The sequence below is a fragment of the Vanessa tameamea genome, chromosome 27, assembly GCF_037043105.1.
Source record: "Vanessa tameamea isolate UH-Manoa-2023 chromosome 27, ilVanTame1 primary haplotype, whole genome shotgun sequence".
Lineage (NCBI taxonomy): Eukaryota > Metazoa > Arthropoda > Insecta > Lepidoptera > Nymphalidae > Vanessa > Vanessa tameamea.
The window spans coordinates 1,822,434-1,847,028 of NC_087335.1; the positions used below are offsets into that span (position 1 = coordinate 1,822,434).

General features: G+C 32.5%; 2 protein-coding genes across 2 annotated transcripts; both read left to right on the forward strand.

Moving 5' to 3' along the window:
- Positions 1-525: 525 nt before the first annotated feature.
- LOC113404906 (transmembrane channel-like protein 7) lies at positions 526-19,236 on the forward strand. The gene is made up of 5 exons (XM_026645981.2): positions 526-735; positions 6,419-6,608; positions 12,894-13,001; positions 15,549-15,649; positions 16,398-19,236. Exons 2-5 carry the CDS (start codon positions 6,437-6,439, stop codon positions 18,384-18,386), a joined length of 2,370 nt encoding a protein of 789 aa, XP_026501766.2. The 5' UTR covers positions 526-735; positions 6,419-6,436; the 3' UTR covers positions 18,387-19,236.
- Positions 8,942-9,691, forward strand: LOC113395300 (uncharacterized). The gene has a single exon (XM_026632869.2). The coding sequence runs from the start codon at positions 8,942-8,944 to the stop codon at positions 9,689-9,691; it is 750 nt and encodes a 249-aa protein (XP_026488654.1).
- Positions 19,237-24,595: the final 5,359 nt, after the last annotated feature.

Here is a 24,595-nt window from a genome sequence, read left to right on the forward strand (position 1 = left end):
CGGAGTTTTGCGGAAATTATATTAAAGGCACCTCACAGCTCGATTTCATCTAATATCCAATAGAAAAATTGATTACCGCTTACTGCCATGGGGTCGTTAGAATATAAAAGTATTTTCTAACATGGCTTGTGCGAAACAAAATTTAATCAATAGCAGGCTACGTCTTAGTAACATTTAAAGTTTTTACTTAAGATAAAAGTCATTTAAGCTAATTATATTTAGATTAGTATTTAAAAGTAGAAACAACATTGATATAAATTGTAAATAATATTTAATTGAAGGTAGATATCCTAGTAGATAATCATAAGTTCTCATTCCGAGTTCGAACAACAATACACGTATGACAGTTCACGGCTATACGTAATTAGGAACGTGCGTTCTGAAGTTCATTTCGTAGAACGGATTTACAGTTGTAATATCTATACAAAATATTTAAAAAATCAACAAAATATAAAAATGGAATCAGAAATTTAGAGATAATTACATATTTAATATATATTTTTTAATTAACTAAATGTCAAATACTAATGTGATTCTTGTAAAACGAATTTTTATTAGCTCGATTTCAGAACTTATAGCACCACTCCTTGACCACTATTTTGGTCTGAATGCTCGTTCATTAAAAGTCATGGTGTAAAAACTGTGATTTTATACGAAAAAATAATGTGTGCAAATAATGAGAGGATTCTAATGTGACGTAACATTCATACTGGATATTTACAACGCTATATTGAGGTGAGTAACATTGACTTTAGCTACGTAAATAAATATTTAAAAAAAAACAACAGCAATGTTTTCTGTACATCATTTCTTAACCATCTTTTGTTTTAATAATAAATAAAACACTTAAAAATTTCAAGGCTTGTGCTATTGTTATAACTGAATAGTTTTCGTGATCTATACGTTTTAACTAGCACTCGTAACAAAAAACGTAAGTAATAAGCTAAAAATAGTCCAATAGTCATATTAGAAAGGCTTTCCTCAAAGGCAAGAAACTAAATTTAGACAATAATTAGGTAAAGGATGGATTAATAAAAGTTTTATATTAGCTTTAATTGAAACTTGCGATTCATCAATTTCGTAGAATTGATACAAAAACATATGAGTGTGATCCATATTTCAATGACACCTCGAAGTTGATTAATTAAAAACAGGATATAAAAAATAAATAAAATATTATATAATAAAATATTTGGATAATTTTACTTAATAAATCTGAGTCTACTTATGATAATTTTAATTTAATTTTTTATGCCACAAAACTTAAATAACATTAGCACTTTTGATTGTGTAGAAAGATCATTTTAATTAATATCTTTTTAATTAAATTACTAATGTAGATAGGTTATTAATTGTTTACAATTAAAAAACAATTGATCTTTTACTAAAACAGCTTAAAAATATACAATAACCTCTCTCCTTTGTGAGAACTATTTCAAGATAATTATATATATTATTTTCTTTTTTTTTATAAATCTGTGATAAGAAATATTTGAGGGTCAGAATAATATGATTCTTGTGTTCTTGAGTACCAGTGCCGATAGTCAATTTCAACGGCAAGATGATTAAAGCGAAATATTAAATTGTCACAATATCATTGGTCGAGAGCTTAAATATTCTATGTTATTCAGTATGGATTTGCAAAAAATGCCATTTTGAATGTTGCCAATAAAATTATTTACAGTATTTCAGTTGAATTGTGTATTATAAATAAAAATATATTTAGCAAAGGTATTGCACAATATTGCAGAATTATTAGTGAATTATGTGGAGTATGTAAATATATACAGTAGAATCCGTTTATTATGACTCCGCCTATATTGACCAACCGTTTATAATGATGTAATTACACGAAGTTTGGCTCTCATATAAAATTCTTTGTAAAAAAGTCGGATATAATGACTTTCCTTATAGTGACAGTTCGCTTATTATTACACATTTTTAATAAATTGTGTCCGGTTATAGTGACCGACATGATTCTTTTCACCTTCAGTAATGTTCCTGGTGAGGTTCGTCCTGGCTCATTGTTTTTAATCTGAATGAGTAATTGTCACTCAAAGGTCGTCTGCAGATTTGTTCATAGCAATATTGAAAATGATAATTTGACCATGGCTATGTCTTCTATACACAATAGTATTAGAGTGTTATTACAAATGAAAAAACAAAAGCAGACAAAATTACAGATTACTTACATTAAAATATAGTACATACATACATGTGTCGTATATACATATTACGTGCAAAATATATAGGTATATATATATATTTACAAAACACTTTGTGTGACATTCGCTTATTATGACATGTTTGTCAATTCCCTTCGATGTCATTATAAATGGATTCCACTTTAGTTTGTTTAACTACACTTGTTTGATGGGAATTGGATATATGTATGTTGTTTCTATTTGCCTTATAATGAGAAATAGCATATAGTGAGAAATAACATTATATATATATATATGATGCACAAGAAAATTACATATTTTGTGATAACTGTATGATAATCTTTCTATTATACATTTTTACTTTATTGTATATGGTCACCATCATCTATGGCATGGTATTTATTAATTTTAAAATCTTCATATAGGTAATTTATGAATATGAGGAGCTGTGGATAAATTATAAATCGACGAAATAATTATTCTATAGGGCTATTCATATAGAAGTTTGTGTTAGATATTTGACATTTGTGTATTTATCATTAAGTACACCTATTAAGCACATTTCTTTATCGGCTAATTCATCTATTTATTATAGCAGTAGTCTTCAATTGATTGAAATTTAATCGAATATTTTAGGGAAACTTAAATGAACACAGTGGAATTAGCTCCAAGTGTAACGGAGAATAGGCATTACCTCAGCGATGGGCCGTTTACACACAGTAATTTTACTTTTTACATGAATTTACATGTTTTAAACATATTATTTTTATACTCTTATCAACAAAACTTTTTTATTAATAAAATAATAGCTCTTTAATGGCTACTAAGCCTACATTACAAAAAAATATTGTTGCTAAACAGAAGCGACAAAGGTACTAAACTGTTTTTACTTTGCTTATTTGTATATAAAAAACATTAACCCCCAGGCAAATAAACTCGTCATTGTTTTGTATAATTTGTTATCTTTAGGCATAATTTGTTGTATCATTGCTCATTTTGCTATATGAATTAATAAAAAAACTGGAGGTCATTGCCCATTTAGGTATTATTAAATTGTATAGTCTAACAAATGTTATTGGTCTGGTAGTAAATATTATCATGCTATAATTTCATATGATAACATTTAATGAATAAGATATTTTATAGTGGGGAATTCCGTTTTTATGACGCCCTTTTGATTATCAGTATTTTTTTTTTCTTTTGTTTTATGGTATTTTATTCTGGTTGACGTGCCAAGTATTCTGCCACTGATCAATGCATAATGGAGAAGATATGGATTAATCGGTTCCAATTTTTGAAGTCTTTATGATGATTAAATGTTGCAGTACAAAACTGTAGTTTGTTATTGTACATTTATATAGGGGAATATGTTACACTCATGAACATAAAGTCGTTGGTTCTGCTGCTGAACTGAGCTCGGTTGAATTGTAGGTCATCCTATTGCATTACAGGAGTGCGAGGATACTCTCTATTTTGTATTTGTATATTACAAAGCTTCCATTCGAGGCTGTGCACTCTTTTGGAGGAGGGGGTTAAAGTTAAGTCAGGGAGGGTATAGGTTATCTCTAACCAAATCCGTACAACCGTTATTGCTTGATTGAGTAACAAATGTTCAAGCATAAAAACTTTAAAATCTGTATTGATTACTAGATGTCGTTCGACCTTTTCGCTGGAAATTTTGTAAAAAAGGGGGATATGTCAACAGCCACTAGTTTTTTTTTTTTTTAATAATAGCGTATAAACCATCTACGGCCGATTCCTCGGTGCTTGGTCATACTACATTACTCATAGAGTATGACCAATCACCGAGTACCGATACGTTCAATGGTTTGCACGTGAATGACGCACGAAGAAAAAAAAATCAAACATGTATTTTTATATATGTATTTGTATGTATTTATTTAAAATCTATGTTAAATAAATAAATAAATAAATAAATAAATAAGTATGTATTTGTATATATCTAGAGAGTAACTGATTATCCTACATTTGGCCAGTTTCGGTTAGACCGGTCGAACTATTTTACTCAGAATTATATTATTTTTTATTTATTTTTAATTTCTCTGAATTCTGATATTAACATTGGACAACAACAAAAAACGTCAGATATGAATAATCAATAATTATATCAATTTTTATCATTAAAATCAAATATATATTTTCTATTTAATTGATAATATAATGATAATGAATGATTAAGGATGTACAAACGTGTCATTTTGTTTATATGTCTACACTCGAAGTGTACATGTGTATTTATTTACACATACCATTTCTCAAGGCTTCAACCAATTCAATCGGTGAAACTGGTTTAAAATTCAGTTGCGAAATTTAATTGACGCATTCGGCGTCATTGAACTGTGATTATCAACAGATCCTGGATTCGAATCTCAGGTTGGGCCGATAAAAAGTTATTGAATTTTTCTGTCGAAAATTGTCGATACGATTGTCTTGTACCGCTTAAAGTTTTTTCGTTATGGTCGCTTTGGCCGTCCAATCGGATTAGGAAAATTCACCTGCGCTTGCGCGCTATAATGTCTTTTACCTTTCGGTTACCATGAACATCACCGCTTTGGCCGAAATTTGTCAGGAGGAAATCGTGAAGTTTTAAGAGACCTGAGGCGCCTCACTGATGGTCTCAGACTTGACCATTATTAACCCCCAACGCGCGAAGCCCGGGTTATTTGCACCATATAATAAATATATTATTTGTATAAATCCTCTTCACGAGAAATATTTTAAGGTTGAATAAATAATTGAAATTTACTTCGTGGTAGGGTTTTCTGTAAGTTCGTTTGGGTAGGTTACCCTGCCACTCATCAGACACTCTACCGCCAAACATCAGTACTCAGAATTATTGTGTTCAGGTTTGAAGGGCTTATGGGGCAGTGAAGAGTCATCCGGCCAAAAAAAGTTTACAACCCTGACACATATAACGATTACCTTAACATTGATAAGCGATAATAGAGTCAATCGATTAATAGAGAATTATATACGATAGTATATTTATTATATCCCGTCTGAAACGTCATATCGTGCGGTGCTCGTATTGCTTTCAAAGGACTACTGAATAAAAACTGTTCTTTTTTTTTTTAATATTGCGAGTATTTGGTTCATATTTTATGTAAATTAATAAATATTTAATGCTGAGGTAAAAATATATGACGCAACTACACTGTGTCATTGTGGAATTGTTGTATGTGTGATTATTAGGACATAATTGCATGTTGTGAAATGCAGACAAACATATTTTCATGTGCCTTATTTGTGCTTGAAAAGTGAACGAAAACATCGTGAGAAATCCTGTATGTGTTCTATGCAAATGTGTTACCTGTATTCACCAAGTTCCAAATCATATCATCATCATCCTCCTGCCCTTATCCCAATTTTACTTGGAGTTGGCGCAGCATGTCTTCTTCTTACATACTTCTCTGTCGGACGTCATCTCCAAGTCATCAACACGTAAAATTCTTTCTAACCATGTCGTCTTTCACACAATCCATCTATCGTTTCTTTGGTCGTCCCCTACCTCTATATCCAAATTATATCACCAAGTTCCAAATATTCTCTTTAATAAAAGAGGTCTTAACCCAAAAGTAGAAAATAAGCTTTATATTTGTAATTGGATCGTTATTAACTAAACTCGATTAAATTAAAACTGAATATAAATTATTGTCTTCCCTAAAGTCTCTAAAGTTCCGAAAAGTAATATCTTCTCCGTTTATCTCGGAATTGATTAAAGCGATCAGAGTATAAGAGCGAGGGACCAGTTTATCAAGACATCTGAGTTGCTATGATTGGTGGCGTATTACGGTGCTTAACGGTGGTGAACGTATGGCTGAAGGTGACAACTACTCTATCCTAACCGAGCACCTGACCCTCACTCGGAGACTAGTCTATTCCAATCGAGGAACGAAAGAAGATAAACAAACCTTAGATTAACGTATTCCATGCGATTTACTAATAGCTCAGCTATATAGTGCACTACTAACAGTGCTTGATTAATATGCCTTTATTTATAATAGAACACCATCCCACTTAACTGCGTGTATCCACATTAAACTTACTTCCAAAGTTCCGGCAACAGTCTCGTCGACGCTTAAACCGCCATTTTTTCGCAAATCCATAAGTATTATAGACTATTCAAGCCTTCGACCAATGATATCGCGTCGATTCGATGTTTAATAGGCCTTTGCCTTTATTGGTTGGAATCTATTGTAGTAAACATTAACATAATATAATAATAATTACAGATAAAAATGACATAAAAAATGTCTGGCGGCAAGAACAAACGCTCGAAGCGTCATGAGGGCTGGGAGGAAGCAGGGGGTGAGTTCTACCAAGAACTCTACCCCGGGGGTGAACAGGAACTATTTGAGAACTTACAGAGGGCTGATGCAGCTAAATTGGCAACTCTACTGCCTTCGAAGCAGGCCAGGAATAGTGAGTATACTTTATATAACAGGGACACAAAACATGTTCGTGTTTTAGGGGATGTTCGTTAGGTGTTAGGCAAAAACAATAGTCTATTACCTTCCTTGGAGCTCAATCTTGCTTCATACCAAATTTCATCGAATTCGGTTTAGTGAGTAGTGCAGTTTGACAGACGGACAGATTTACTTTAGCATTTATAATATTAATATAGATAAATATAAAAAATATGTTCCAAACTTTCATTTATTCTAAATTATGTTTGAAACATTTAATTGTGCGTTAATAATTGGGCCGGAATACGCTGTCACCTGTGACACAGTTAACACTGAAATTACTCATTAACACATACCTATGGACATCCGTACCATCTCCTAATATTTTAACTTCTATTGTGGTGCAAGCGCCACACAATACTAGTTTAAACCGGTTCCACACAACTTTTACTGAGCTAAAATTTGCAATTTTGATACTTGCGAAATGAAATCATTTTTTTTTTACTTGGATTAGCGATTTTCTTATTCCTGACAATTTGATGTAATTGTTATCAAATATTATCACGTTTTTTAGACGATACTTTTGTTTTTCGAAAAAGAAAATCTTCCAAGAAATTCTGAATCAAATATAAGTATATTAATTTGTTTAAATTGTATCAATCGCAGCACATTGTTTGTTTTGAAGAAATAACAATGATAACACAGCCTTATCTAAATTATCATTAACACTGGTCCAGATGTTCTTTAAGAACTTGCAAGTATAACATTGTCTACACATAAACCAGGATTCCTTTATTCAATTTAGATATTACACTCACTGGGCACGTTTAACATTGAAACCGGTTCGGAATGAAAATTGTGTGTACATACTGTGTTGTTTTTAAACAGGATCCCAGAAAACGTCCAAAATTTTCAATTGTAAAATTTAAAAGAATCGTTAAAGTTCATTTGTGCTATAAAGGATGTTATGAAAATAATGACTTCTTAGTTGACAGCACATTTTGGAAATGAGATGATCGCCTGCACACTGTTTCAAATAACTAAAATATATTTATTGTTATTCAACATAAACATTAAAAAAAATCCCGCTGAGTTTCTTTCGCCGGTTCTTCTCATGTCCGATGTGTTTATTTCCGAACCGGTAGTAGATATTTGACTATGAATAAGCAAGAGAAACACTTTAATATTGGTTAAATATATTTGACTTTTGACTTTGACTTGAATTAATTTCACAAAGAAATAACCAGGAGTCGATCGTTTCATTAGCCACGAACTCACTAATTGTATAATAACTTTTCACACGCAAGTGGTCTTTTGCAATTTCTTTAATTTTGGTAAAAGAGATCCTGTTGTAAAACCAACCTCAGAAAACTCAGTTGCAAACTCAATGGAGTCGAGTAACAGTATTAAGTGTTTGTTCCTTGTACCAATGCTATGAGTATCAAAATTTCTCACAAAATCATCAATATATTTCCGTGCATACGTAACATTACAGAATATATGTTGAGAAGCAACAGTTAATATCTTGATTTAATTTATATCTCAAAGATTATTTAATAGCAGGAATAATTATGTAGTCAAAGCTTGTTTAATAATAAATATAAATAATATAGAATTTTAACAAATAAATACGAGTTTAAATATTTTTCATTGTTAACGCTGAAGATTTCGTTTGACGAACCGAGGAGAAAATGTGCTGAACTGTTTTATCTTCGTCTATTTGTATATAGACTTCGTCCGACGTTTCGTCAGACTTGGGAATGTCGTGGTCAAGTGGTGAAACTTGACAAAAATCGTGCAAAATTATAATGAATAAATATAATCTACTGAAACTCGTATATAATGTTGAAATTGATATTATACGTTTTTTATTTAATACTTTTTGTATTAAGTAATAGATTATGTTATGTTAATAATTGTTATAAAATAACTTATATACTGAAAGTTTTTTTTGTTTATGTTTTTTCCGGTTCCTGTGCTCGAAGCGTAAACACAGTTGTAGTGTAGTCCCCAAACTTATTGTAATTAAAAAACATTTACGGATTATCGGACACAGCGAGTATTGAAAAACATAACTATAAGTGCAGTGGATTTGTGTAAATATTGACTCTGGCGTGATTAACGTGAAAATAGAACATATCACAACAAAACAACAAAGTAAGAAACCAACGGTTACCGTATTGAGGGTAGATTTTTTACACACAGTATTAATAGAAACATCATACATACGTCATAGCAATACTGTCAGGTTGATATTGTCTATGACGTTCATCGAATCGGTGTTGCCAGCTTAAAAGTTACCTTTCGACGGCTGCATTCCATTTTACGAAAACAAGTTAAAACTTAAACATGGATGATCAATTTCAAATTTTGTTTGATAAAATGAAAATCGAAATGCAGAAACAGACCGTTGAGTTGAAAGAGTCTATAACAAATTCAATTATGGAGAAAATGGAAGAAAAAATAAAACCTATTATAGAAGAAAACAAAGATTTAAAGATAAAAATAAATAAACTTGAAAATGAGATTGAGTATTTGAAAAGAGATAAGAAGCAAAACAACATTATTATTTTTGGACTAAAAGAGGAAGAAGAACATACGTCTGGGCTAATACAAAAGGTGAAGAAAATATTCAATAAAGACATTAATATAAACGTTGAGGCTTTTGAAATAAACAACATTTATCGCATCGGTAAGAGAAGCCCAGGTGTAAAGCCGAGACCGGTTCTGCTCTCCTTTGTTAATGCATGGAAGAAAAATGAAATAATGAAAGTCCGAAAGAATCTCAAAGATATATATGTTACAGAGGATTATACTAAAGAAGTTTTGGAAAAGAGAAAATTGTTACAAACTAGACTGAATGAAGAAAGAAATAAAGGAAATTTCGCATATCTGAAATACGACAAGCTTGTGGTAAAGGAAAATAATACAACCAAGGAAAAAAGAAAAAGAGAAATATCTTCATCGCCGCGAGACAATACAAAAGTTAAGAAACAAACCTGGATGCCATCACAAGACAATAGGCGTAACGCTTTTGATGTCATGAGAGGCAGATCCAACTCTCTCTCTTCCTATACGGCGGATAATAATAGGCAATAACAATTAGCTATCGGCAACCGGAAAACGCAACTACTTAATACAGAAAACCATTTAATTAGAAACCACCAAACTCCCCCAAGCCGACTGGTCCTCGTGGGGGAAAATGACCAAGACCCTCTAAAGATAGAAAATAAAAAGAGAATACGATATAATGATATACATATAGCGACTTTAAACTGTCGATCACTAGGAACCACGGAAAAACTACAAGAACTAGAATTAGCGTTGGACGAAATAAAATGGGACATAATTGGTATTAGTGAAGTGAGGAGATTTGGAGAAAAAATAGAGGACCATGGAAAATACATACTGCACCATATTGGAGAAACGCCCGGTTTATACGGAGTCGGATTCCTGGTCAAAAGAAATCTTGCCAAAAACATACAAGAACTCAAAGGAATCTCAGAACGGATAGCACTTCTCAATATTAAATTACCTGTAGATGGAGAGGAAGAACAATTATGGTCTATAATTCAGGCGTATTCGCCTACCGAACCAAACAGAAAAGAAGATTTAACAAAAGTCGAAAAATTCTACGAAGATCTACAATCAACCATTGCAAATACACATAAAAACGTAATAGTTATGGGAGACTTTAACGGACAGATTGGCAAACAGAAGAATGGAGAAGAATATACCATAGGAATTCATGGATTTGGCAATAGAAGTAGTAACGGATCTCGGGTAGTATCTTTTGCTATTGTAAATAAACTAAGCATCCTAAACAGTTTTTACAAAAAGAAAACAACAAAGAAATGGACTTGGATCTCTCCTAATGGCCGGTATAAAAACGAGATCGACTATATAATGTCTAACAATGTAAAAGCTTTTAAGGATCTATCTGTCATAAACGATTTCAATTTCAACTCAGATCATAGATTAGTTCGAGCAAAATTATCAGGGTCACGTGCTAAAAGAGCACGAAAATTCCACAACAGTTTTAAAACCATTGAATGCACCGGTGATACTGATTTACTTCTGACCAACCTCGACATATCCTTGAAAAGTGGGGAAAAAGAAAACGAATATGTATCGACTCAAGAAAAATACACCAATCTACTCCAACAATTAAAGTTAGAAACTAAAAAAGTAAATATGATTAGTAGAATAGAAATAACATCGAAAAGCAAGCAATTATTACAAGAACGGAAAGAACTTATACAACAAGGAAAAAATAATAATAATAATAATTCTCAAAAGATAGCAGAAATAAGTAAGGAAATTAGTAAACAACTCAGGAAAGAACGAAAAGCAAAACGGTTAAAAACGTTAAGAAAACATATAGAAAAAACAGGAGGAATAAAGAAGGCAATAAAAGAATTAAACTACAAAAAGGACTGGATTTCAAATATGAAAAATAAAGACAGGGGAAAGACCAGTAAAAGATCAGAAATACTAGGAATTGCAACGGACTACTACAAAAAACTATACCAAAGTCGTAAAAGTGAACAAGTTATAGAGGAATATAACTCAGAAAATAAAGAGGAAATTGAGCCAATTCTAAAGGAAGAAACAATAAAATCTATCGAATCCCAAAAACTAGATAAGGCACCTGGATCAGATTTAATCACAAACGAGCTATTAAAAATTACTTTACCAGTGATGGCCCCTAGACTTACAGATTTGTTCAATGAAATCCTCGAAACGGAAACCATCCCGGAAGATTGGACCAAATCAACAATCATATTGCTGCATAAGAAGGGAGACAAGGGCGATATAGGAAACTATAGGCCGATCAGCTTAATGTCCAATATTTATAAAATATTTTCAAAAATCATACTAAGCAGAATCACCAATACATTGGATGAAAACCAACCTAAGGAACAAGCTGGTTTCCGAAGTAAATTCTCTACTATAGATCACATACACACTCTCAGACAAATTCTACAAAAATATAGTGAATACAATAAAACATATTACATAGGGTTTGTAGACTTCAACAAAGCGTTCGATACATTGGAACACAACTATATATGGGACGCTCTGAACAGGCAAGGGGTTCAAGAAAAATACATACGAATAATTAAAAATGTATACACAGCGAGTACAGCAAAAGTTAAACTTGAATCTGCAGGTAGTGAATTTCCTATTAAAAGAGGTGTACGCCAAGGAGATCCGATATCACCTAAAATATTTTCAGCGGTGCTGGAAATGATTTTCAGAAATCTGTACTGGACTAAAACTGGCCTCAATATAAATGGCAAAAATCTCAGCCACCTACGCTTCGCAGACGATTTGATTGTATTTTCAGAGAATGCAAGAACTCTGGAAATAATGTTACAGCAATTATCCGACGAAAGCTCAAAGGCCGGCCTGACAATGAACCTAACGAAAACCAAAATTATGACGAATTCCCAACAGGCAGTACCCAACGAACTGATTTTAGTAAATAACGAACAAATAGAATATGTAAATGAATATATATACTTGGGTCAACTTATATCTATAGATGGCAGCATGAATAAAGAAATAGAACGAAGAATAACTAATACTTGGAAAAAGTTTTGGTCTCTTAAGGAAATATTTATGGATAAAGATATGCCAATGACAGCAAAGAAGAAAGTATACGAAATATGTATTATACCATGCTTACTATACGGGTGCCAGACATGGGCGTTAACAGACTTACAAGAAAATAAATTAAAAGTGTGCCAAAATTCGATGGAAAGGAGCATCTTGGGTATAAAAAGGAGGGATAGAGTAAAACTACAAATAATTAAGAAAAAGACCAAATTTAAAAATGCAAACACAGCCTACAGACAGCTCAAATGGCGTTGGACGGGGCATATGTCGAGAGAAAATATAGAAAAATGGAGTAGGATAGTAACAGAATGGTATCCAAGGGATGGAAAAAAAAGTAGAGGCAGACAAAAAAAAAGATGGGAAGATGACTTGCGGAAAATAGCTGGCCCAATATGGAGCCGATTAGCAAGAGACAGGAATACGTGGAAATCTTTAGAGGAGGCCTTTGTCGACAGACAAGCTGTTCAACTAAAGCAACCAGTTGCCGATCACTTTAATATAAATTAGAATTAGAATATATATTTAGTTTTTAACAAGTAGACATTTATCAATTTATTGTAAGAAGAAGCAGCATTAAAGGCTATTTTATTTTATTTTATTTTATTTTATACTGAAAGTAAAATGGTAAAATTTCTATAACTGTATCGTGACGTTCATTATATATCGGAATAATTCCTAGCGACCACGTCAAAGCGCGCGCGGTCGCAGAACGAGCGCAGACAATCGACCTTCGCGCGCACAACGCAGAGTCGCGACATACACCTCTCCATGTTGCCGGACTTATCAGGTAAGTTATATATAAAATTAAAGAATAGCTCTCTCTCTCTCTCTCTCTCTTGTTGAAGATCATATACATTCCACGAAATGAGCTCTCGAAGTAAATACCCCGTGTGCTCTCGTTTGGTAATGCGCGCGACTCCATTGGTCAAATCATTTCTCAGGTTAATCTTACAGGATTAGTCATGCTTATGTGTGCCGCGCGTCGAAAAATGAGACGCGAGTATTTTATTCCTTAGAAGTTTGATTCGTGAAACGGTATAAAGAAATATACATCATTATTATTCAAGTAAAAATACTTCAGAAATGTTTGTATATATGTTACTTTAAAAGCTCGGACTACGGTAAATCCCAAGATTTTCCAGTAAAACCTAAGATTTACCAATTCTTAATGGTAAATGCCCAAAACGGTTTGCGATTCGAACTTTGGCCATCGTTCACTTATAGTAATTAAATAACTGACCTAACCTATTTAACTTATTTTCATTTCGGATATTATTTTATAACACGTTATGACACGATTTTTTTCGACGTTTACCGTGCCTTAAACGTAAATCCTAAGATTTACTAAGTGAATTGTGGCAAAAGTTCGAATCGCAAACCGTTTTGGGCATTTACCATTAAGAATTGGTAAATCTTAGGTTTTACAGTAACATACATAAATTTTTTTTACAACTATCTCGCCTTAGTTACTATTACAACACATAACATTCACGTGACTCTATGACTACCATAAGCAAAAAAATGAGATGTACCGTTAGCGTTGCGCCAACAATGTCATCGTAGACAGTATTGTACCGTTAGCAGGCACTGCTTATTAATCTCCGTGAACATAAATGTACATCAAAGGAATTAATATAGACAGCATAAATGTTCTCAAATATAATTAATAATTTATATATAATCATTAAAAAAAAAACAACCTGTAGTACTTTTGAAACCAGTGATTAGAACACGTGGTTTTTAAACGAAGATTGCGTATTCAAAAACGGACAAAGAGCACTGAGATTTCGTGATAGAAGTGTTTAAAATGTATCTTGTGCTCGGTGGTGAAGGAAAACAGCGTGACCTGCACGACGGAAATTCCACCAGATGTATCTCCACCAACCGGCTTTGGAAGTTTGAAACCTTCTCATCGATGGGATTTGAGAGGCTTTTGCCCAAGAGAAGAACATTTACAAGTCACTTAAATCTTCTAGATGTCTTTGCGTACCAATAATTATCCAACAAAACAGTACATTCAAATTTCTCGTATGCCTCTTTAATATCAATAAGAAAAATGAATGCCAGCCATTATATGCGTCAAACGGTCAAGCCTCAATAGTATTCGTCAAGTGTATGAACTCCAACGACAAATTAACAGCATAAATTTTATATGTGATTTTTTTATTTACATAAGATAATTAACAGTTAGTCCTTAAATGTATTCAAATATTAATTAAAAAGAGTTTTTATATGTGTATATCTTGTCCGCGTGGAATTGTGGCAAGAATGCTAGCAGCATTTTCTCGTTGAATCGCATTACATTATGTGAAATTAAACTTAAATATAAATGAATACTCGTACCAATAAGAGATTCCGTAAACTCTGCTAATAAACTCACCGCTTACAATTAAATGACGCACTCATTATCAAATCGCCCAGTTTAGTCATTAATTGTATTATCATCAATTAATAACTTGCAATTAATAGCCTTTAACATCACGAGGTCTCCAATTTGCAATTGACTCGCGAAGTATTTATTGCAAAATTTTTGTACTAAGTTAAAAACATATGCAATAAAAAAAGAAACATTATTTTTTTATGAATATAATATAGGCTTTTATAGATAGACATGGCCAAGACTTTATTGTATTCATCTATCAAAAAAAAAAAAAAACAAATATACCAGAAAATTGACCCTATCTCTATAAGCGATCTTCTAGAGACATTTAGACTCTTATAAGATTTGATTTGAAATATTGCAATAAATTTGTATAATATACATACAAATTTGTATAATATATTGATTAACATAATATGTGAATAAATGGCTGACTTTATGGTGAGGTAGCCGGTAGCAAATGGGCCACCATGATTTATCACCAAAGCCCATAGACATCAGAGCTGTAAGAAATGTTAACCAATAACCATTCCTTACATCGCCAATGCTCCACCAACATTAGGAACTAAGATGTTATCTCCCTGTGCCTGCACTTAAAATGACTCACTCAACCTTAAAACCATAACACAACGATACTAAGTATTTTATTTTAACTTTGCCCTTTCATAGATTCAAGTCAATTGTAAAAAGTACATTGGTAAAGAGGGCATATTATTCGATACAAGATTATATTGATGATAAAAAAGCGTGGAGTTGATGCTTGTTGACTTCCAGGCAGGAGACATGACATACTTATATAATTGTATTTAACTAACATGACTGTATTTTTAGATGTTGAAAAAGAGTAACTACTGAGTTTTTTGCCGGTTCTTCTCGGTAGAATCTACAATCCGAACCGGTGGTAGCTTTACTTCCCCACCAAGTAAGATATTTGTGATGATATGTATGTTCTAGAAAATCTGTCAAATGAGGAACGGACTTGGGAGGAGATCATGCAGATTAAAGCCATGCCGGTGCCCATGAATCAGAAACTCGAAATAAAATCAAGACTACAGGTAAATATCACACTCGAAGCACGCTCATCATTAATAATGACATTTCAAGAATGGAAAGGATTTTTTGACAATTATAAAATTTGTTGTAACTCGTGGATGTCACAAAGGCAATCTACTTCGTGGAATTCATAACGTGCTCCCATAAATTTCTTTAACAAATAAACTCGAATGAAGTTAAAATGACATATTTTAACTTCATTTTTTAATATAAATTTGATATATTTTCGTAAAAACCAAAAAAAAAAAAATGTTACAAAAATAATGATGCTTCCGCCGTTTCTTTCGCCGCTTCTTTTCAGTTCTTTCCAATTTATTTCCGAATCGGCGGTAGATTCTTTTCAACGAATAACCGAGTGTATTGATTCTGTAATTAATGAAGATTTTGTCTCAGATATTTATATTTAGATCCGTGTGTGGTCTGGTGCTAAAAGGGCCCAATATCAATAAACTTCGCTTCTGGTCTGATTACGAGATTACTTAGAAATGATAACTAGATGTTGTTTTATATTACGTTTTATCATTGGTTTTAGAACGGATGAATGTATTATTTTTGGAAAGTCAAAATGTGGTTTAAATTTAGCTCAAACCTTTAAAATTTCAACTAAAACGGAAGGGAAGTATATCTTTCCGAACAATAATAATAAAAAAAAATCACAAATCACAATGATAACCTTCTCCATTTTTGCAGTCGGTTAGAAATATACGAGCCAAAAAATTAATTATTATTAATAGTTAAATTTGTTTCCAGAATGCGACAAAACTTCGTCTACAGGGTTTGGAACAATTGCAATGGAGGCAGCGCAAAGTGTTGCATCGATTTCGGATACGTTTCGCGGAAATCGTCGGCAAACTGGAATTATGGCAATCAGCCTTGCGGGAAATCGAGGGGAAGTTCGGAACGGGCGTCGTGTCGTATTTCCTGTTCCTGAGGTGGTTGTTGTTTCTAAACTTAGCGATATCGATATTCGTCGTAACGTTCCTTATTCTGCCAAATGTGTTTCTCGTCGAAGTCGAACACGACTGCGACGAGTTCGTCGAGAATTCAACAATATGCTGTTCACAGGCTTACTTGCAGCGGAACTTGACGGACAACAACGTGATATTAGACTTAATTCAGGGTACGGGCTGGATGGAACGCACGATTCTATTCTACGGCGTCTATAGTGACCAAGTTTACTCTTACTTCGTTAAAAAACTGTGGGACGCCGAAATGTTCTACAACATGCCCTTAGCGTATATTTTAATACCCATATCCTGGATCCTTTTCTCCCTGATAGCCATCGTCAAAACGGCAGCTAAGGGGTTCAAGGAGAGATTAGTGGAAAACGAAGGGCAGTTCTACATGTACTGCAATCTTGTGTTCGGGGGCTGGGATTTTTGTATCCATAACGATAAATCAGCTAAAATTAAACACAAAGCGTTGTACAACGAAGTCAAAGGATGCTTGGAAGAAGAGAAGTACAAAGAAGAGAAGCAGTCGCGAACGAGAGAGAGCCAAATACTCATGCATTTAAAGAGGATACTCATTAACTTATTAGTTTTCGTAATACTCGTCGGTTCTGGGATTCTTATATACGTAGTTTTCAACCAAGCGATGGACAAGTTGAATGAGGAACAGTTCAGTTCAATGGAAATCGAATTCGAAAATATTACGGAAAAATCGACCTTAAGTCCATATAGGGACAATTCATATTCGATCTGGCGGTTTCGTAACACGTTGCTCGAATTTCTTCCATTTATAGCTATAGGGGTTTTGAATATATTCATACCGGAAATATTCGGTTATTTGATAAAATTCGAAACGTATACGCCGGCTAATGCGATTATAATTACGCTGCTAAGAACCGTTTTGTTACGGTTATCGTCGCTGGCTGTTCTGCTCAGTCAAATATACATACAAATCTCTGATCCTGATAGAGTTAGATGTGCGGTTTTCGACGAGGAGTTCAGACAGGAGTGCTGGGAAACATACGTCGGGCAGCAGTTGTATAAGCTGCTCTTGACGGATTTCGCGTTACAGTTCGTGATGACGTTCTTCATCAATCTCCCGAGGTCTTTCATAGCCAGACACAGCAACAGCAGGTGCTTAAAGATAATCGGCACGCAGGATTTTTATCTTCCAAAACACGTTTTAGACATAGTTTATGTCCAGACCATAGTTTGGATGGGCGCATTTTTCTGTCCGTTTCTACCAATCATCGGTACAATATTCTGTTTTCTCATATTCTACATAAAAAAATTCGCCTGCTTAACGAATTGTACGCCGTCTCCGATCGTGTACAAAGCGTCTAAGTCGAAGTCATTGTTTATGTCGGTTTTGCTGCTCGGATTTGTGATATCGATCTTGCCAGTTGCGTATTCGGTAGCTGAAATATCGCCATCTTGGAACTGCGGTCCGTTCAGAGGTTACGAGACCGTTTGGTCTTTTGTTGTGGAAACCTTCGAGGCGTTTCCATATTTGATCAGGGAGTTCGTTTTCCTGATTGGTACATCGACATTCGCTGTCCCAGCGTTCGCTATATTATTATTCTTTTTGTATTATTACTGGGCCGTGGCCGCAGCCAATAGGCATATGGTTGAAGTCCTTAAGAACCAGCTGGTTTTAGAAGGTCACGATAAGCAGTTCTTGCTGAACAGGCTAAGCGCCTTCATAAGACAGCACCAGAAGAGATGTGAGAGGCGAAATAGAGCCAGTTTTGCGGATGATGACTCCTCTATTCAACATAGTTCTAGATAAAACACTTAGTTGTCTATGGTTCAGGACGATCTAATTTTGACATCACATTATGCGAAAAAAGTGCCAATATCCAAATACGATTATAAATAGACACATTTAAAGTGCCATATACCAGTGTTCGTTGTTTTTTTGGCACTTATTTCATTAAATTCAAATCTCTGAAACTTCGGATATCGAATGGCCCAAGTTTCGGAAAATGTACAAATTCGATTGAAATTGATCATTCTACATTCCTTCTTTGATTTCGTCTTTTTCATTATCCTACAATTTTTTTTTAGCTTTTGCTACGCCTGAGTTTGATACGTTTGACGAGCATTCCAGATTCATGCAGCATTGGACTAGTCAACTAAGTTTTCTTTAATTATGTTTCTTATTCCATTTTAATTATCTTTTTGCAATCCAAATAGATTTTTTCTTATATTACGCTCTCTCGCTGTGAATTTTCACTTAAAATGCTGGCAATGTTTGCGTTTTCATCTTTTTGTCATTCTTCAGAAAGTCACGCACAAATGCACAGTTTCGTAAACTTTTGCCACCAACATATGTTGACAACACAAAATTTACTTTGTGACGACTCAGCTTTACGTAATTGACGCTATGTTGTAAGTAATAACTGTACATAGCATTTATTAGTTTAATTTAGTTTAGTGATCTCAGTAAATTTAAAATATACACATTTAAATTTAAGATTTCATTAATGAAATAGTCAAATGTTGTATCCGAGTTAGCTTGGTCTAGGTCTTAAAACAGTGCCTGTAGTGAGTAGCTTAGGTTCCTAAAACTAAGACATCTCCATACGAATAATTTAATTACATTGAATTGAATACAATAATTTTGTTGCGTTGTTTTAGTTAAAATATCACAAACTTAATATTTCTTTATTCCTTGGTAATTTTATCTAAGTTTTTTTTTTATCTATGTAAACAATTCGTCTAAAGTCTTACAAAAATTAACATTGGTGCGAAGCAGTTCAACGGCTTCGAGCATAGTTTTAATTCTGCTCATTTAGTTTCAAAACAATTTTTGCTATTGTAATCACAACGAATAAAATTAAAGAGAAATACTCATTTTTCGTTCCTATTGCTTAAAGTTAACTTTAGTTTAATTGCGTTAAGTCCCATGACTGTTGGCGTATTGGCATTTTAAGGATTGGCTAATAGTTCTTGCGGGGCCAATATGCCATTTGCTTTTTCATATTATGTTGTTAATTAATTCGTTTCTGGAACATTCTATGCAATAATATCTGTGTCGTTTCTATAATCTCTGATTTTGTCGACTTATAAATGTTTTTTTTTTTTTTTTTTAATTTAAGTATCGGTCATATTAAATGATGAAATTGTATATTAAATGATTGTAAACCGTTGTGATATGTATACTATTATAATTTATTTAACGATAAGGTTGTTCAATTGTTAAAATATTGGCAGCTATTTTTATGTTAACCGTACAAATACTTTATTTATTTATCGAGTATATCTGGAACTACATTTTTATTGCCTTAGTCTGTATGCAGGCACAGCCCAAAGTAATATTCCGATTTAGTGTCACTTAGGTCCTTTCATACTTACAGTGTATATTATACTTTGATTGAAGGTTATTGTCCCTTCTAGAAATGTTTGTTTCGTGATTTTAGATTTAACTAGAGAGTGAAACCTCTAAACTTATCATAATAACCATAGATTTTATACGATTTATAGTTAGTCCAATTAGAACGCCTAGATGTCCTTAAATTAGTAAAATTTTAAAAACAATGGTACTGTTTCTGTCTTGCTCATTCACTGCGCTAATTCGACAGGACTGATCATATGTCTATCTCTTTTGCACATACATATAGTGCTAATATTCAAAAATAAAACATTTTTAAAACAAGTTTTTATTTAATCTGATTGCTGTTACAGATCATCAAGATATTATTAATAATGGATCTATAAAAAAATAAACTAAAAATATATTGTCAAAGGTCTATCCGCCATCTTGTCGTGGCCATTTTTTATATATTTTATAATTTAGTACTGATTTTTTTTTGTCCCCAACACAAAAAACGGATGCAAAATATTAGAGTAATTAGTTGAGTGGAATTGGTTTACAATTCTGTTAAAAGATTTGTAGTAATGAAACTAAATAAAAACTTTTTATTTACAAGTATTTTCGTCCTGTCAAATAAGTATTGTAGAATTTGTTGATTAGAATCAGTATCAATGTCATATACATTGTACATATACATAATATTTAATAGCACAAAAGCACAGCTAAAATTAATTATAAAATCAATTGTAAAACGATAATATTACGAAAAATTAAATTGTTAAATCGGCCTTACACTGAAAAGTTTGGCGGATGTTTAGTTTAAAATTCGTGTCTTTCTGGCAACATTGATTTGACATTAGGAAGAAGACAGTTTTAACTAACTATCTGCTAAAAATATATATTAGTGAGGCCGTATTTCATTAAAATTTTAAATGCGACTTAAATATTATGTATTGAAATAGAAAAAATAATTATTCGAAATTCAAATATTCGTATTATAAATGCAACTGTTGTATAAAAAGTAATTATTGTAAAATTTGTATAAATTATCGAAGTTATTTGTAAATTTAAAGTATTGTAAAGTAAAATTTCGCGTTAACATCAAATTAAGTGTTGCATTTTGAGTACGATTTGAATTTTAACATCATTAATATGTAGATAATATGAAAATAAAGAATTTTAAGCTAATGTAAGATTTATTTGTAAAGTATTATAAATATACGCCATTATAGAAGCGTGCAGATTATAAATATTATAGATAAACTCACTGCCAACTCAATTGTCAAAATATTTATATAAAAGTAAAATTACGTAACTAGCCAATGTGTCGTTTTATTTTTGAAAAATTTTTAATATATATATTATGTTATAAGTGGAAACGAGCAGGAGGCTCACCTGAAGGAAAGTGATTACCGCGGCCCGTGGACGTCTGCACCACCGGGGCGCTTACAGATGCGTTTCCGACCTTTAAGGAATGAGTACGCTCTTTTATTGAAGGTACCCAAGTCGTGTCGGTTCGGAAAAACCACTTGAGAAAGCTGGTTCCACAGAGTTTTTGTGCGAGGCAGAAAGTGTTAAAAATCGCGCTCTTGTGGATTTTCGGACATGTAGATGGTGCGTGTGAAACAAAAAACAATCTTAGCTATTATATTTGACGTCAACTGGATTTGGACAGCGCTCTAGTGCAGGGCCAGGGCGACGGTAAGGTTTCCCACGCACCACGTTTGCAAAAAATCGCTAATTTCCGACTTATATTATCGATATTCTTTTTTTCAAATCAACTTCAGAATAAAACATTTTTGAATCGTCAATATTTCAACTCTAACAGATTCGGAGAGCAGCCTCCAGTGAGAAGAAACGGTGAGAAAATCGCACAGTTGCTCTTTTCAAATAAACAGATTTACAGTGGTCACGTGGTGCTAGTATTCACGATTATTGATTAATGCGTTTTATTCCAAAAATAATTGTTTTAATGAATAATAAGATCTATCAATTAATTTTTAGTCTTAAAGTTTTTAAAGTTGTTAAATGGTAAATTGATTATATTTTCCGGTATTTTGCCCGAAAACGTTGTGTGTACGGTATGCAAGCGAAAAGCAGGGGTTGCAGTTTGTTTTTATTTCTTTTATTAATAGTATACATACTATCAACTTCTATGGAAAATTATATACATACGTAATGATGTCCTAGAATAAATACAATATTGAGTTTACGAATTGTTCTGATTGCATAAATGACACTACCTACTTAGTTTCCCTGCTAGGGCATACAAATGTATACTCCATTGAGTTTTGGAGTCAAGGGTAATCCTCTTACCCTTATCCTTGTTTCCAATATTAAAAACAGAAAAATAAGAAGGCAGGAAAAATACTTACAATCTTTTTTGTATTTAGGACTAGATAATTTATGTCAAATAAACCAAGAACCTGTGACAGAGCCCTGTTTACAACGTCGTAATTGTTTATCCTTTTAAAAATAAGAGATGTATCATCTGAAAACAGGACAATGTCACAAGTCTTATTAACAAAATAAGGTCAATCATATACACATATTAATAATAGCAGAGGTCCTAAAATCTAACCCTGTGTTACACCGATTCGTGTCAGAACGCCATTCGATTTTGACCCGTTAATAACATCCTTTAAAACTCTTTCATTAAGGTAGTAAGGTAAGAAATTTAACGCAGGGCCTTTGATTCCTTATTATTTAAGTTTTTCTAAAAGAATATCGTGCCTAATAAAATCGAAAGATTTAGATTAGATTACAAAATATCTTAATTGTAACTTAGCTACTGAACTGTTTATGTATCTAAATTTTATTTTAAATTTGTATTAAGTAAGTTTTTTTGCATTGGTTATTATTTTAAATCAATTTTGTGGGAATTTTAAAGAGCGACCTTTCTGTTCGAATACGAATTTCCACCAGCGTCCTTTCTGATCATTTTATTTCGGTTGCTTTGAAATAAATTCCTAGTTTTTATACATTTTCGGAAAGCTAAGTAAACGATTATGTTTTTAAAATAATCTGCAGAAAAGTTTCATAATGATTATTTTTGTTTTTTAGGCATATTTGAGGGAAAAAAATATATTGAAATAATATTCTGTCTCGCATTTTTAAATTTGGACCGATAATTATTGTTTAAATATTGAAAAATATCCAGTGTTTAATCCTTTTTATAAATCAGAAGAAAAAAATATATTTTAATTGATACTTTTTTTTAAATAAATTTTTTAAGTTGCAATTTGGGTTTATTTTGAAAACATCTAAAAAACGCTATAACTCAAAAATGGTTCACTTTTGCATCATGCATATGGGGGTTAAAATTATCGCAAATAATTACCCCAATCACCTCCTAACGGGAATACGTCGAATTACCAATAACTGTTAGTTGATTGAAAGTTTATTCTTGATCCAAGCGCTTTTCTAAAACTTTATCATAAAAAACAGAGTTATTTATAGATTTAAGAGATCGTACAAACCGCAGGTGTGCGCTAAATCATTTTATCGGGCTGCGGGCGGAAAACAAAACCGCTAAACACCCAGACATTTAAAACTAAATGAATAAATATACTTTAAAGATTGTGTTGGAAGTAATTGTAAATAAAACAACAACTATATAATCACTTTTATTAGTACGCAAAGTACAAAACTAAACTACTATTTATTATTAAATATTTGGTCCTGTGGCGCCGTTCAGGAATTAAATAATCAAGTATACACAACATATATCACATTTCGAGAAGTAAATTTCAAATCGGTCAGACATCAAAATCTCAGATTATGAAGTAGACGGAGCGCGTGAAACATTAAAGTAAAGCGACTAAAGCGAGTACAAAATCAAATACGAGTGCAAGTTCCCGGTAGTTTGTGGTAATTAACAATTTGTTAATGAATACGTCATTGTTAATAATTAAATTTCGTGCGCTCCGTCTGCTTTTCGTTTTAATAATCAAAATATTTTAATAGATATTAAAGCGCAGTCGATATTTATTTTAAAATGAAATTAAAATTGATGAATATAGACCCTGTTGTGTAGAAATGTACCAACCCACAGAAGCAATAAAATAAAGATTTAAACGAAAAAAGCAAAGGTACGAAATAAAAAAAAAAACAAAATATGTCGTGTGGCACCCGGTTGGAAGGAAGTTGCTTTCGTTATATATTATGTATTAAATAACATACACAATGAAAAATATTAACAATTTTGAGAATAATTAAACAACGAAAATAAAATTGCTAATAAAATTCCGTGTGAATTAAAAAAATAACCAAAAACAGTTTAAATAATTTTATATAAACCGTATACAATAAAAAGAGGGACCTTTCTCTCTTTTTGTTTTCGTCGTAGCTTGGAGCGGGCATGACGCTTTTTCCTTACGATTTCTGCGAGTTCACTCTACTGTAAGCTGCATAAAAAAAATCGTTCCAAAAAAATGAAATAAAATAATAAGGATAACATAGTTATATACCTACATAATTTAACAGGTTATTGTCAGTATAAAAGCGGTTTTCTTTAAAGATTATAACTCAACAACTTTTATCAGTTTTGCTGTGTGTCGATACATTTCTGCACAGCACGGCTATTAAGACCTTTAAGATTATTAAATGGCGTCATATTAGGTATTCGTTTTATCACGTGATCAACAATTATTGACGTATTACATTGAATGATTGGTATGATA

What these genes read in the sequence shown, in the direction of transcription:
- LOC113404906 (XM_026645981.2), top strand. Translation starts at nt 6,437, where the DNA reads ATGTCTGGCGGCAAGAACAAACGCTCGAAGCGTCATGAGGGCTGGGAG. An exon ending in CATGTTGCCGGACTTATCAG is followed by an intron (nt 13,002 to 15,548) that starts GTAAGTTATATA and finishes TGTATGTTCTAG; the next exon opens with AAAATCTGTCAAATGAGGAA. An exon ending in AAATAAAATCAAGACTACAG is followed by an intron (nt 15,650 to 16,397) that starts GTAAATATCACA and finishes ATTTGTTTCCAG; the next exon opens with AATGCGACAAAACTTCGTCT.
- LOC113395300 (XM_026632869.2), top strand. Translation starts at nt 8,942, where the DNA reads ATGGATGATCAATTTCAAATTTTGTTTGATAAAATGAAAATCGAAATG.